This window comes from Bufo gargarizans, chromosome 1 (assembly GCF_014858855.1).
Source record: "Bufo gargarizans isolate SCDJY-AF-19 chromosome 1, ASM1485885v1, whole genome shotgun sequence".
NCBI classification, from domain to species: Eukaryota; Metazoa; Chordata; class Amphibia; order Anura; family Bufonidae; genus Bufo; species Bufo gargarizans.
This window is the reverse complement of record NC_058080.1, coordinates 259544472-259560879: the sequence shown is the minus strand read 5'-3', so window position 1 is coordinate 259560879 and position 16408 is coordinate 259544472. Positions and strand designations below refer to the sequence as shown.

Sequence of the window (16408 nt, the reverse complement as noted above, 5' to 3'; positions counted from 1 at the left end):
TGAGAGCTGTCCATGCTCAGAAGCCATCAAACCTGAATGAACTAAAGATGAGGAATGGTCCAAAATACCTTCAACCAGAATCCAGACTCTCATTGGAACCTACAGGAAGCATTTAGATGCTGTAATTTCTGCAAAAGGAGGATCTACTAAATATTGATTTCATTTCTTTTTTGTGGTGCCCAAATTTATGCACCTGCCTAATTCTGTTTAAACAATTATAGCACACTTTCTGTAAATCCAATAAACTTAATTTCACTTCTGAAATATCACTGTGTGTGTCTCCTATATGATATATTTAACTGACATTTTTTATCGTAACAACCAACCATTTATACAGGAAAATCATGAAGATTAACAAGGTTGCCCAAACTTTTGCACCCCACTGTATGTTGAAAGTGGTGCAATGTGGGCATAATTACTGTAAGGAGGCACAATGTGGGCATAACTGCTGCTACGGGGCACCATGTAGATATAAATTTTGTATGGGGGCACTAAGGGGACTTGACGGATGACATGGTATTAAAAAAATTGCTGAGGCATCACGTCACAGCATTGCACCGACTGGAGAGAGCATGGCCCCTTAGTCTTAAAGAACAAGCAATCTAATATATAAAGCTGAGTGTATGTGTGTATGGATGTCCGCTAAAGGAATCAGCACCGTCGCATTTACAATCACAAAATTTGACATACAGGTACATTAGGTGTCCGGAAAGGTTTTAGACCTGCTCTTTAGCACGTACTGTTCCCGAGATATTCCCAAAAAATGCATTAGCCAATAGAAGCCTGGTCACATGACCTTTATCAGCCAATAGAAGCTTGTGGGCCCTTAGTCTTCGCATACACACAGTTTTACACCAGCTTTCCATAACAACCCAGGCATTTTTCTTCACTTCTGTAGGTCAGCTTTAAAGGGGCAGGGCACAGTGGATGACACTGTCAAAAGAGCAAAGTGCTGTGGAGGTCATTCAGGCAACCCTCAAAAGACAAACTTAAAAATGCCGTCCCTAGGCCCCGCTAATTTACACCCAGACCCAGTTAGGCCACGCCCCCTCCCACTCACCAGCCGACAGGGATAAAAAAAATAAAGGTACAAATCAACGTCTGTCAGCTGCAGAGGTGGGAGGGAGGGTGACTTTCTCCCTGCAGCTCATGCTCAGACAGCCCAATGCTGCTGGCTGAGAGTGAGCTGTTCAAAAGGACATCCCTGTGTCCATCCAAACCCTGCGCTGGATGGCGGACAGGGAGTCTGAAAGCCGGACTTCCCGGCATAAAACCGGACCTCTGGCCATGCTAGGGGCTGGCTTCTGTGGAGGTCACAGTTAAGAGGATGGTCCACTATGGAGGTCACTGTTAAGGGGTAGATTGCTGTAGAGGCCACTGTTAAGGGGACAAGGTGTTGTGGAAATCACTCTTAAGGAGATGGAGTACTGTGGAGGTCACTTATAAAGGGGCGACAACTGTGGAGATCACTGTTAAAGGGGTGGGCTGCTCTTGAGGTCACTATTAAGGGGGCGTGGTGCTGTGCAGGTCACTGTTAAAGGGGTGGGCTGCTGTGGAGGTCACTGTTAAGGGGAGGGTTGTTGTGCAGGTCACTGTTAAAGGGGCAGGCATTGTGGAGGTCTCTGTTAAGGGGGCAGGGAACGGTGGAGGTCACAGTTAAGGATATGGTCCGCTATGGAGGTCAGTGTTAAGGGGCGGGGTGTTGTAGGGGTCACTGTTAAGGGGGAGGGGTATTGTGGAGGTCACATTTTAAAGGAACAGACTCTGTAGAGGTCACTGCTAAGGGGGCGGGTTGTAAATCACTGTTAAATGGGTACTGTGGAGGTCACTAATAAAGGGATGGCCACTGTGGAGGTCACTGTTAAAGGGGAGGGCACTGTGGATGTTACTGTTAAGGGTGCAGACCACTGTGGAGGTGACTGTTAAAGGGGCGGGGTACTGTAGATGTCACTGTTATAGTGGATATTGTCTATATCTTTTAACGACACACACAAACATTAAATGAAATAGATAAAATATACCCGTGTGAAGCCGGGTCCTTCTGCTAGTAGTTAAATAAGAAAGGAAAGCCTCCACTACAAGGATTGTAGCCGATCAAATGAAGAGATGATTGGAACAAACTCACACTAACACACAGGTCATACCCATTAACTTTATTTAGCCATTTGCTTTTGACATTGCTTCTATATCTTAATAGAGAACCAAAATTTTAAAAATGCTTTGATTAATACATTTGCCATATGAAGACCTTCTATGTAAAGTTAAAGAGAAAATGTGTGGCCTTTAGTAAAACCAGAAGTATCTTCATTTTCACTCCCAAATTCTACCATGTATTGCTATATTAATGCGTTGTCTGGGGTCTTCTCTCTATCCATGCCGCAATCTCTGGAAGCTCCTTTACCTTTTGCTTGAGAGACAGAAGCTTTGGGTAGTCTTTGCAAAAACCGGGATTGTCTATTTCAATACTGTCACTGCAGATGTCCCAAAAGAAGTCAGCCCAGGTTACCTGGTAAAAAAAAATAAAAATTTATTCCCAGATTTAACATATAAAAAAATCATCTGCCATCCACAGTGTGTAGGTGATTATTGTGTGCCATAATAGACACATACATTGTAGATTGGCTAATTCCAGCAGTACCACAGAGGTTGAATGTAGGGAGCTTCATACAAGAGCATGTGACCATGGGGTTCTGAGTGGTATGAACCCACTGATCAGAAAGCTTTCCTCTATCCACAAGCTAGAGGATGAGTTAATAATTAGGAACAATCCCTTTAAAGTTGTGGCACAGAAAACTCCAAGTCTTCTGTGTAGTCAGAGTTAAATGGTAACATTCTGGCTGCCTGCAGACGCCATTAGGGAGACCGTAAAGGGAGTCCGTTAGTTACTCTCTTTAAACATACCTTTGTGGCCATAGAGAGACATCTACTTGCTGATAAAAATAAAGTTTTTGTGATCTATAAATGAGGTTGCAAGCAAGTAGATGGTGCCCCTCCTTAAACCAGGCCATGTGCCTTCCCATTGGTCTTGATTGAGGGCTTCATCTCTGCCCAGTGATCACATGGTACACGCTGAGATTTTAGTGCATGAGTGGAGGACATCAGACAACACTTGAGCTATCAATTAAGGCCAATTGGAAGCATGGGGCTTGGTTTACAGCGGAGAGAGCATATGGCACTAAAGGGGTTGTACCACGAAAAATATTGTACAGTTTTCAAGCCAGCACATAGCTCTGAATACTTTTATAATTGCATGTAATTAAAAATTTTGTAAAGCCACTGAGATATTCAGTATTCTTATTTCTTTGACCTGCTCACTGAGATGGCCGCACATGCTCAGTTTCATCCTTCAACTGCTTCCTGAGCTGTGATAGGGAGAGTCTGGACACGCCCCCTTAGCTGCAGCATAAAAGACACTCCCCTGAAATGTCAGCTTGATATAAATCTAGCAGACCAATGAATGTGGAGATCTCTGGATCCATGTATGTGAGGTACAGGGCTGGTTCTAGCTTTGTTAGAAAGAGGTTGTCATGTACTATATGATGTCTGATTTTCTCAGACATATCTTTACAGCCACAAAATGTATGTTTCAAATATATTTATTTTATTCACTTATATAGCGCTCCTATAGTCTGCAACGCTTTACAGATATTAGCAATGAGGCTCCCTAGGCCCCGCTAATTTACACCCAGACCCAGTTAGGCCACGCCCCCTCCCACTCACCAGCCGACAGGGATAAAAAAAATAAAGGTACAAATCAACGTCTGTCAGCTGCAGAGGTGGGAGGGAGGGTGACTTTCTCCCTGCAGCTCATGCTCAGACAGCCCAATGCTGCTGGCTGAGAGTGAGCTGTTCAAAAGGACATCCCTGTGTCCATCCAAACCCTGCGCTGGATGGCGGACAGGGAGTCTGAAAGCCGGACTTCCCGGCATAAAACCGGACCTCTGGCCATGCTAGGGGCTGGCTTCTGTGGAGGTCACAGTTAAGAGGATGGTCCACTATGGAGGTCACTGTTAAGGGGTAGATTGCTGTAGAGGCCACTGTTAAGGGGACAAGGTGTTGTGGAAATCACTCTTAAGGAGATGGGGTACTGTGGAGGTACTCATAATACATGATGAGGCTATCATGTATTAGTGGCAAAAGTAAAATATATTTGCTGCTCAGTGGTGCAGTTATCTGCTGTAAAGCCTTTTGTGGCATGTTTTAGTGGAAAAATAAAAATATATTTGCCTCTCAGTGGTGCAGTTATCTATTGTAAAGCTTTTTGTGGCGTGTATTAGTGGAAAAAGAAAAAATATATTTGCGGCTAAGCGGTGAAGTTATCTGTTCTAAAGCCTTTTGTGGCGTGTATTAGTGGGAAAAAAAGGCTTCTTAGCCGTTGTGTGGTGAAGTGAGAAATTTACAGACTTTTTTGAAGTGTTTTAATTTCCTTTTAATTTTTTTTATTTGATCTAACAGTATGTCAGACAGAGAAGTGACAGGCCCTGCACAGGGGAGTGGCAGAGGCGTACATTTTTTGGGCGCAGCAGAGTAAAGGGGCGTTGCAGCAGGGGTCACTTCGAGAGGCCTGAGCTCCCAGTGTCAGCTAGCGGTCGTGTGGTGACCAGCAACCCAGCAGTTCTTGAGTGGTTGACTTGATCTTCGACTTTGTTGCAATTGACATCAGACACCCCCAGCCTAGAGTCAGTGGGATCTTCAGACACAACCATTAGTTGTCATGGCCCGGGAGCAGGCACTGACCTCACCAGTCCTCAACCTGCCTCTGTCCTTTTCTGTTCCCAGAGCCAGAGAAGTATTGTATGCTGTGGGCTCAGCTCCAATATACAGTAAGGACGAGCTACTAGAGGACAGTCAGCAGCTACTGGCCAGCCAAGATGTAGAGGAGACATCCGCCTCTTCCTCCACTAGACGGACAAGTAGTGATGAGGAGAGTGGCGTGGGAGCTGATGTTGCGAGCGGTCAGGCTCCTGACCCAGAGACGGTTGAGGGGGACATCAGTGACGTGCAGACAGTACTCGATGATGATGATGTAGCCGATCGCACTTGGGAGCCGAGTAATATTATAAAATCCGGTGTCTCCATGATAAATCTGCAGCGTGGGGGCCCCGTGTAGCTTCTAAACACTTTTCAAAATAATTCTTCAGCAGGGCGAATAGATGCCGGATGACCGGGACGCTCCATGATCTTCCCAGGAACTTCTCTCGGGAGCAGCGGTTCATTTCTGAGAAGTTCGCATAGTGTGGGGGGAATGTGAAGACCCACTCTATCTCCGTGCACCACAGGATGTCCTCCTTTCCATCCATGATGACTGGGAACTCGTGATTTTTCCCTGACGAAGACACCAGTGGCTGGTAGTTATGGTTTGAATCTTGATGAACTTCGCAACTCTTCTGGGCTCCAAGCAATCTTGAAGCTTTGTAGCTACTAGAGGCTTGTTCATGCCAGGCAGGTTCCCCCAGTTGTATCTGGCTTGATAAGCAGCCGATACCGCACTTGCATCAATCTTGACAGGATTCTTCTCCAGGTGGAGAGAAATAGTTTTTTGGAATGCTTTCTCCATTGCAACCACGTTCTCGAATAACCAGAAGACTGGGCAATTTTCTCCTGTCTTAGGCAACACTTTATTGAGTAATCGCGGAAAGTCAAAAAACTGTTGTCCACTGCCCCCATAAAGGCCTTTCTGGTGTGGGTTAAGCACAAATTGAATTATTAATTATCAGATTGAATTATCCCCATTCTTCAATCTGTAAAATTAAATTTAAAATATTGAATTGAACCAAAACTTGATTAAAATGATAAGAAACTAAACTTAAATTTGCCAATATATTATCCCAATCTTTGAGGGAAATTACCGGACAATCAATTTGCCAAGCCTTTTGTGTTTTATTAAATCTTGTTTTAAGCAACACTTTATAAAGTTGAGAAATTTTAACCTTTTGTCCCATATTCCCTATAAATGAATAGCCAAAGCGGGGATATCGAGAAAACGATTACACAGGGCATGGGGGAGAACGGTCGGCGGGAGGAGCGACGTAGCAAACCTACATCATCACGTCTTCACCCCCGCTGACGAAGGGGCTTCATCATCAGGAGAAGAGGGTGGCAGCTTGCCCGTGAGGCAGAGGCGGAGCCAGCAAGTCACTAGTGTGGCCGGGAGTCAGCAGGGTGGCAGCAGTGGGAGGTCAGGAGCCAAACGTGGCCGGGTAAACCACCTGTTTCGCAGGAGCCTACCTGCCTGGGAAGTAGCGATGAACAGGTTCATGGAGGCAGCTGTGCTAGCAGTCATTGCATAGTGTTGGGGGTAAAATCACCTACGTGGCTGTGTGGCAGTTTTTTGTTAAGCCACCGGAGGAGGTGAACATGGCCATATGTAGAATCTGTGGGAAGAAGGTGAAGCGGGGCAAGGGTGCTAATGTTGGCACCACAGCCCTGCGTCAATATATGCAGCGTGACCATAAAGTGTCCTGGGAGAACCGTGACTCTGATGTGGTAGTCAAGCCTACCGATGCAACCGCTGCATCACCCAGTGGCACGCAGACGATTTCAGGCAGTCAATGCTCCACCACCTCAGCCAAAGGGAGCTGTCTGTCCTTCCCATCATCTGCTGGTCCTGATGCTCGTGCTCCTCGCCCTCCTACTCCTCGTCAGTCATTCCTTCAGCAATCGATCCAGAAGCGATTTCCAAGAGACAACAGTATGCGTGCACTCATCCAACGGTGCAGAAGCTGAACATGCTCCTGTCCAAATTCCCTCCTTTTCCAAGTGGTGGACTCTGCACCTTTTAGAGAACTGATGGCTTGTACAAAAGGTGGGCCAGTCCTTGAGCATGTCGGTGTCTGCCAAAGTGCACGGCGGTGCCAACTTGTGCAGCTGTAACTACGGTCAGTGACAATACATGTCCTTTACGGCTCACTGGGTGAATGTGGTTCCTGCACAGCCTCACCAGGAACTTGGCCAGGTGACGCCGCCTCCACGTTCTCACGTTGTTGATCCTGTGACAATGTCCGCCTCTGCCTCCTCATCCTCCACTGTGTCCTCAGCCTCCACTGCAGGGATAATTCACAGTGCCCCTCCAGCATACCACATGTGCAGGGCACAGCGGTGTCACGCTGTTCTGCACCTCGGGTTAGTGTTCTGATGGATCAGAGGAAGGGCAAAATAATCAGTGACGTCAACACAAACTTACTACTGACACCCTCTCCACTCTGTCAGTGGGGCTCTACTTGTATAAGCGTTTCATAGAACAGGTTCTGTAGACATCTACAGTATGTGGAGTCAGCTGACGACAGTGTAAAAGAAATACGCTCTTTCACAGTACAGTAGGATCTTAGGCCTCTGCACGGTTCTTTATACCTGGCGCTAACATCGACCTGTAAAGCTGAGTTAATTGGTCAGTTTTGGCCCTGTAACTGCCCAAATAAGTGAAGTGTGCAGTGATTCTAAGAGCAACGCCTGTCATGTGCGTGTCATACTCACTCACAGTATTGTTTCACTACCACAGCACACTCTCTTTGCATGTTGTTGCAAGGCACAGTGTTCTACACCACTATACAGACTCTCTGCAGACAGGAAATAGCACTCTGCAGGGGGGCTCTACTTGTATAAGTGTTTAATAGAACACATTATGTAGACATCTACAGTGGATATAAAAAGTCTACACACCCCTGTTAAAATGTGAGGTTTCTGTGATGTAAAAAAAATGTGGGGTGTGACTAAGAAAATTTCAGGAAAGACCAACTAGAGCAGCTGAACTTTATTTGGGGTTAATCAGAGGCACTTTAAATGATGGCAGGTGAATGTGATTGCTTAATTCTGAACACAGCTACATCCCCAGTTATAAGAGGGTATGCAACCACATTATTTTAGTTTTTTTGTTTTCTTCCCTCCACCTAAAAGATTTCAGTTTGTTTTTCAATTGAGTTGTACAGTTTATCGGTCACATTAAAGGTGGAAAAAGTTCTGAAATGATTTATCTTTGTCTCATTTTTTTACATCACAGAAACCTGACACTCTAACAGGGGTGTGTAGACTTTTTTAATCCACTGTATGTGGAATCAGCTCCCAACGGTGTAAAATGAGTGCGCTTCTTCTTGACGCTAACATTGACCTGTAAGGCTGAGTTCACACTTGAGTTATTTTGTCGGTTTTGGCCCAGTGACTGTGAAGTGTGCAGTGATTCTAAGGCCTCTTTCACACGGGCGTCAGTTTTTTTGCCCGGATAAGAGCCGGGTGCGTTGCGGGAAAATGCGCGATTTTCCCGCGCGAGTGCAAAACATTGTCATGCGTTGCACTCGCGTGAGAAAAATCGCGCATGTTTGGTACCCAAACCCAAACTTCTTCATAGAAGTTCGGGCTTGGGATTGATGTTCTGAAGATTGTATTATTTTCCCTTATAACATGGTTATAAGGGAAAATAATAGCATTCTGAACACAGAATGCATAGTAAACCAGCGCTAGAGGGGTTAAAAAAAAATAAAAAAATTTTAACTCACCTTAGTCCACTTGATCGCGAAGCCCGGCATCTCCTTGTGTCTCCTCTGCGCTGAGCGGCTGAACAGGACCTGGGGTGAGCTGCTCCATTAAATACAGGTTAAGGACCTTCGATGACGTCACTCCAGTCATCACATGGTACGTCACATGATCTTTTACCATGGTGATTCACCATGGTAAAAGACCATGTGATGACCGGAGTGACGTCATCGAAGGTCCTTAAGCGATATTTAATGGAGCAGCTCACCCCAGGTCCTGTTCAGCCGCTCAGCGCAGAGGAGACACAAGGAGATGCCGGGCTTCGCGATCAAGTGGACTAAGGTGAGTTAAATTTTTTTTAATTTTTTTTTAACCCCTCTAGCGCTGGTTTACTATGCATTCTGTATTCAGAATGCTATTATTTTCCCTTCTAACCATGTTATAAGGGAAAATAATAATGATCGGGTCTCCATCCCGATCGTCTCCTAGCAACCGTGCGTGCAAATCGCACGGCATCCCTTGCTTGCGGATGCCATCCGATTTTCACACACCCCATTCATTTCTATGGGGCCTGCGTCACGTCGAAATCGGACAATATAGAGCATGCTGCGATTTCAACTGAACGCACAAGTGATGCGTTAAAAACATCGCTCATGTGCACAGCCCCATAGAAATGAATGGGTCAGGATTTAGTGCGGGTGCCATACGTTCGCCGCACGGATCGCACCCGCACGGAAAACTCGCCCGTGTGAAAGGGGCCTAAGAGCGACGCCTGTCATCTGCATGTCATACGGACTCACAGTATTACTTCACTACCAAAGCAGACTCCTTATGTGTGTTACTGCAAGGCACAGTGTTCTGCACCACTATAAAGGCTTTATGCAGCAAGGAAATAGCCATTTTTAATGGGATTCGCCGCAAATAAATTGGTATCAAACCAAATTTTTCCCAAAAAATTTGATGAACCAGCGAATTGAATTTTTTTAAAATCTATTTAATATCTAGTGATTACCTTTCTTCCATGCAATCATAACACAATTTCTCCTGTGAATGCAGGAAAAGATCAGTGATAAAAGCTAAAAATATTTTGGGCCTTGGCTGATAATGACGCTGTAAAAATCATGGTTGCCAGTAAATGGAAATGCAAGTGAAGGGACCACTTGCCCTGTATAACAGTTTTCTTTCAACATTTATAAAACATTCTAAGTATTAATTACTTACATAATCACCAACAAACCACTTATTATCTCCCAATGTCTTCTCCAGGGCAGACAGGAAGGGACCAGCAGATTTATCAATGTATTTCTTCATTTCCTAGAGAAATGCAAACATCTCAGTATGCCTCCGCATTCAACACATAAATTTAATATATAACAAAATTGGGAGTCATTTATCGAACTTGTGTAAAGTGCTCCATTGGAAAATGAAAGGAGGAATCTGATTGGTTGCTATGGGCAACTAAGCCAGTTCTACTTTACACCAGTTTGATAAATGACCCCCTTTGTGTTTTGTAGGCACAATAAGGGAAATTATGTCTGTATCCTGAGTAAGGCTTTATTCACACGACTCTGTATTTTGGTCCACAGATATTTTCCGTGCGCATTCTGTATATTTCTCAATCCTACCAAAAGAAATGTATGATCTCATCCGCAATATTGAACCAGAATAGGACATGGTATATAATTAGCGAAATGGATCTACGAAAAAATATGAATGTGTGCTTTACTCTATAGAAATTAATGGGTCAGTGTACAAAAAATTTGAATCGCACATGGATGAAGGACACATCATATGCATGAGGTCTAAGGAGTTTTGAGGAACAGTCTTGTTAAAATTTGGTCAAATTTCTGCCCGTGCCCGTGACAGGTGCCAGGAGATTAGTGAGACTGGCAACACGTGGTTTGATCTGACAGGTTCCTTGTGGATGAATTCGTGTCTGTGTTGTTTATAGTAATGGCCACACTTGTTGCCACAGGTGTTGTTTATGTGGTCATCTTACCTTCCCTGTTTATTGTGGCTTCTCCCACCATGTTGTGCGGTTTATAGCTTCTGTCTTGTTTTGTAGTGCTGGTGTTTGGATCTCGGCAGAGCCATTTGAAGTTAAGTGTCTCTTTCCCCTGTTTATTGTTGGGGTTTTCTTGTGTTGTTCTTTTCCCTGCCATTTGTGTTTAGGTCTGAGGGAGACTCCTGTTGGACCTACCGTTTGGAGGAACAGTTTCTCTTGTCCTGACATTAGTCCCAGGGTCCTACAGAGTGAGTCAGGACTTTAGGTTCCTGTGTTTGAACTCATCTACCTCTGGGGTCAGTTCATACTTGCAGTCAGTCAGGACATTGATTAGGGTTTCTCTAGGAGGTGACCTGCTCCTTTCCCTAGTTACCAGGCCTTTTCCCCTTACCCCTTTCTCTCCTACGTTCAGTGGAGGTTCCCTCCCACACCGAAGCTTGACAGTAGCTTCATGTGTAATGAATCAATTCCTTGCTTTATAGCAGAACAATTGAAGACAATCTGTCACCACGATGTGCAATGCAGTCTGCAGGCACCAGGTTATAGAGCAGGAGGAGCTGAACAGATTGATATATAATTTTGTGGGAAAAGATTCAGTAAAACTTGTAATTTTATCCATTTATAGCTCTGCTCTTTCTGTACTTAAATAGGTGGGTGTAAGAAAAGTCAGACTATGGGGCGCTGCCAATCTGTACAGAACATTTCATTTACAAAAATAAATCAAATGTTACGCGTTTCGGTGAAGAACTGTCCCCTTCTTCAGGCACAGATTAAAATGAGAGACTAAGATTTAAAAAGAAAGAAGAAGTAGGGGCAAGGGGAGGAACTAAGATAAAAATATATGATTGGATGAATATAAATGTAGAGCAAATAGCTGAAAGAGTAAAAGCGAGTATTCAATAAAAAACATGTATACAAATAAATTGAAAACATCATATCAAGAAGGGTACATGATTAAAGTCGAGAATAAATGAATCAAAAACAACCATGTTGAGGGTATTGGTAAAAGATGGAGCAATGAATGAAATAAAAAGTATCTCGTGGTAACAAATCAAATAAGGAATGGATTGTAGCTCTGTACCGTACATAGGAACGAGAGAGTTAGCGCAATAAAAAAATAAAAAAACAGGATGTGTGTGTCTGTGGGAACAGGAATATCTATGTATGAGAAGGTGCAATGCAGCTGAAAAAAGGGCAATGAGGTTAAAAGGTTGGTGTAGTTGGGGAATTCCTATTCATTGCTTCAACTTTTGTCAATACCCTCAGCAAAGTTATTTTTTGTTACTTTACTGACTGACTTTCATGTATCCTTCATTGATATGATGCTTTCAATTCATTTGTGTACATGGTTTTTATTGAATCTATCTTTTTAAATCTCAGTCACTCATATTAATCTGTGTCTGAAGGAGATAGTTCATGTCCAAAAAGTGTAACATTGTATTTTTATTTTTTTACATGAGATTGGCGTTTTTTTTTTTTTTTTTTTTTTTTACACTCCCTTACTCATTTATATATGGAACCTTAATTGATACCATACAGGAAGAGAACAGCAGCCATTTTCTTATCACGAGGCACATCTGAGGATTCATCCAGAGCCTTCAGCTTTAGGGCTTGTTCACACGATCGTATGTCTTTTGCAGGCTCTTTTTCCCGGATCCGTTTTTCCATTTTTTTTTTTCAGTAGTGTTTCCGGTTCCGTTCCATTTTTCCGTATGAAATATACCAGGCATGGCCAACCTGTGGCTCTCCAGCTGTTGTAAAACTACAATTCCCAGCATGCCCTGCTGTAGGCTGATAGCGGTTGGCAGTCCAGACTGGGAGTTGTAGATTTGCAACATCTGGAGAGCCTCAGGTTGGCCATCCCTGGCATATACAGTATACAGTAATTACATAGGAAAAATTGGGCTGGGAATAAAATTTTCAATAGATGGTTCTGCAAAAACGGAACAGATACAGAAGACATACGGAGTACATTCCGTATGTGTTCCTTTTTTTGCCGGAACTATTGCCTTGAATGGAGCCACGGAACGTGATTTGCGGTTAATAATAGGACATGTTCTATCTTTGAACGGAACAGAAAAACAGAAATACAGAGTACATGCCGTTTTTTTTTGTGGAACCATTGAAATGAATTGTTCTGAATACAGACCGTATGCGGAACGCAAAAAACGGCCCGTATACGGAACACAAAACACGTTCGTGTAAATGAGCCCTTACTGCCTAGTTTTTACTCACTCTAGTGAGCACATAGATGCACTTTCTTTCCCATGTGTATTGAGATAATTTCCACTGTGGAGTGCAGGCTTTTTAATCTTAAATCTAACTCCTGTGCACAAATGAAGTCAGAATGAGCAGAAATTTTGTAGAATATAGTAAAAAAAAATATACCATTCTTTTTATGAAAAATAAAAATTCTTTCCAGTTGATTGATTACAGGAATAATATGGTAAAGTTTATAAGTATATTGCATCAATTATCCTTGCGAATGTGTCCGTTCTGAAGGTATCATATTGGACATCAGAGACCCCTTCCTAGGCATCTGTATGACTACTTTTTCACCTTCCACAATTTTTTTTTTTTTTGCCTTTTTCCACAAAACTATATATCAATTTGCTTAGCTCCTCCTGCTCCATAACATGCTGCCTGCATTGTGCTCTTTAAAGAGGACCTGTTAGCGCTGCTGAGATGTCTGACTTACATAATTATACAGTATTCCCTAACAATATGACAATAGTGAAGTTTATTTTCTTCTTTGCATTGTACCATTCCTCTGTTATCCCTATTAAAAATGTATATGAATAAATGGACAATAGGTATTATCAGTTGGGGGTTTTGCCCCTTCACAGTGTGACAGTGTCCTATCAGTGCTGACAGTATCAGCCAGTTGCGGATTACTGCCTCATTTACATGTCAGTGTTCGGTCAGTGATTTCCATCAGTGATTTTGAGCCAAAACCAGGGGCGGCTCTAAACACAGAACAGGTGCAGATCTTTCCCTTATACCTTATGTCTGTGGAGGCTCCAGTCCTGGTTTTGGAAATCACTGACCAAAACACTGACGTGTGAATGAGGCTTAAGGCCTCCTGCAAACGACCGTATGGTTTTGCGGTCCATTTTAAACTGATCCGTTTTTACGTGTTTCAGTAGTGTTTCTGTTTCCGTTCCGCTTCCGTTCTGTTTTTCCGTTTGGTTTCCTTTTGCGATCCATTTTTTGTGGATCACAAACAGAAACGGAAGCATACAATAATGTTTAAACAGTAAGTACATAAAAAAATTGGGCTGGGCATAACATTTTCAATAGATGGTTCCAAAAAAACGGAACGGATACGGAAGACATACGGATGCATTCCGTGTCCGTTCCATTTTTTTTACAGCCCCATTGACTTGAATGGAGCCACGGAACGTGATTTGCGGGCAATAATAGGACATGTTCTATCTTTGAACGGAAAAACTGAAATACGGAAATGGAAGGCATATGGAGTACCTTCAGTTTTTTTTCCGGATCCATTGAAATAAATGGTTTCATATACGGTCTGTATATGGAACGCAAAAAACTGAATATAAATGGAAAAAGGCCTCTTGCACACAAATGTTTTTTTCCGTTTCCGTTCCATTTTTTGCATTGCGTATACGCATAACGGACAAGGATAGCACTGTTCTATTAGGGGCCAGCTGTTCCGTTCCGCAAAAAACGGAATGCACACGGATGTCATCCATATATTTTGTGGATCCATTTTTTGCAGTTCCCAAAATACTGAAAAAGCCATACTGTCGTGTGCAAGAGGCTTAAAGAGGACCTTTCACTAGAATAAAAAATCTAAACTAAGTATACAGACATGGAGAGCGGCGCCCAGGGATCTCCCTGCACTTACTATTATCCCTGGGCGCTGCTCCGTTCTCCCGTATAGGCTCCGGTATCTTCATATGTTCAACTCAACTGGGTGGAGCCTCCCGGCGTCTCCTTCTCCCAGGCTGGAGTGCTGCCAATCGCAGTGCTCAGCTCATAGCCTGAGAGAAAAAAAACCTCTCAGGCTATGAGCTGAGCACTGCGATTGGCCAGCGCTACAGCAAGGGAGAAGGAGACGCCGGCAGGCTCCACCCAGTTGAGCCGAAAATCTGAAGATACCGGAGCCTATACCGGGAGAACGGAGCGGCGCCCAGGTATAACAGTAAGTGCAGGGAGATCCCTGGGCGCCGCTCTCCATGTCTGTATGCTTAGTTTAGATTTTTTATTCTAGTGAAAGGTCCTCTTTAAGGCTGAGACTACATGGTGATGTCTCGCTGCAACATCACATCTAATGCTTGTCATTGGGGTTGCAATGCAACTTTTCCATCATAGACCACAATGCAAGTTTTGTGAGACTGTGAGCAGCTTTTCTGCTATTGGGCTGAGATTTTACCACCACATAACAGCTCTTAAGTACTCGACAAGTTGCAGACAAGTCATACAAATGTGTTCTGAGACTTCCTGTTGCACAAGACATGTTGCCATCTAACCCCATCCTTAGGCCGAATGCACACGGCCGTTTTTCACGGCTGTGAGCGGTCCGTGGAACCATGGGCTGGATTCCTGCTGAGAGCAGGAGCGAACGGCGTCATTGGTTGCTATGATGCCGTGCGCTCCCTGCTGCCGCCACAGTACAGTAATACACTGGTATAGATCATACCAGTGTATTACTGTATTGCGGCGGCAGCAGGGAGCGCACAGCGTCATAGCAACCCATGACGCCGTGCACTCCTGCTCTCAGCAGGAATCCAGCCCGTGGGTCCGCGGAAACTCTATTTAAGATCATGGAAGAAACCTGCAAACAATCTGCAAGAAAATGGGCATACACAGCACATCTAAGGCTGGTTTCACACTGGCGTTGCAGGTGCGTTGTGGGAAAAGATGCGGGTGCGTTGCGGGAACATGCACGATTTTCCCCCGCGAGTGCAAAGCGTTTTAATGCGTTTTGCACGCGCGTGAGAAAAATCAGCATGTTTGGTGGTACCCAGACCCGGACCCGGACTTCTTCACAGAAGTTCAGGTTTGGGTTCAGTATTCTGTAAATTTTATTATTTTCCCTTATAACATGGTTATAAGGGAAAATAATAGCATTCTTTAATACAGAATGCTTAGTAGAAGGTCAATTGAGGGTAAAAATAAATAAAATAAAATGAACTCACCTCCTCCAATTGATCGTGTAGCTGCCGGTCTCCTGTTCTTTCTTCAGGACCTGTCAAAGGACCTACAGTATGGTGACATCACTGTGATCATCACATGATACATCACCATGGTGATGGACCATGTGATGAGCTCAGTGACGTCCCCCCAGGTACTTTGACAGGTCCTGAAGAAAGAACAGGAGACCGGCAGCTACACGATCAATTGGAGGAGATGAGTTATTTCAATTTTATTTTTAACCCTCAATTGACCTTCTACTAAGCATTCTGTATTAAAGAATGCTATTATTTTCCCTTATAACTATGTTATAGGGGAAAATAATACAGTGAATAGACTTTCATCCTAGCAACCATGCGTGAAAATCGCACTGCATCCGCACTTGCTTGCGGATGCTTGCGATTTTCACACAGTCCCATTCACTTCTACAGGGCCTGCGTTGCGTGAAAAACGCACAATATAGAACTTGCTATGATTGCACAAGTGATGCGTGAAAATCACTACTCATGTGCACAGCCCCATAGAAATGAATGGGTCCGGATTCAGTGCCGGTGCAATGCAGTCACCTCACGCATTGCACCTGAGCGGAAAACTCGCCCGTGTGAAAGGGGCCTAAGAGTCTATGTTTGAAGAAGTCCACATCTGAAAAATCTGCAGCATGTATATGGGGGTTAGAAAGTTCTATAAACTTGTATTGTAGTGTACTCTGCTGCACACCGAAAATCCACCCAACAAATGTACAAGAAATCCGCAACATGTGTACATTGCCTAACAATT

General features: G+C 43.9%; 1 protein-coding gene across 1 annotated transcript in view; it reads right to left on the bottom strand.

The window, feature by feature from the left end:
• Positions 1 to 2138: 2138 nt before the first annotated feature.
• The window catches only part of HPGDS (hematopoietic prostaglandin D synthase), a 64556-nt gene continuing 50286 nt past the window's right edge, over positions 2139 to 16408 (bottom strand). Inside the window, exons 5-6 of the mRNA XM_044276851.1 lie at positions 9688 to 9780; positions 2139 to 2506 (exon numbers count right to left, since the gene is read on the bottom strand). Of these exons, the coding sequence (XP_044132786.1) occupies positions 2342 to 2506; positions 9688 to 9780 (258 nt within the window). The 3' untranslated portion in view covers positions 2139 to 2341. The remainder of the gene's footprint in view (positions 2507 to 9687; positions 9781 to 16408) is intronic.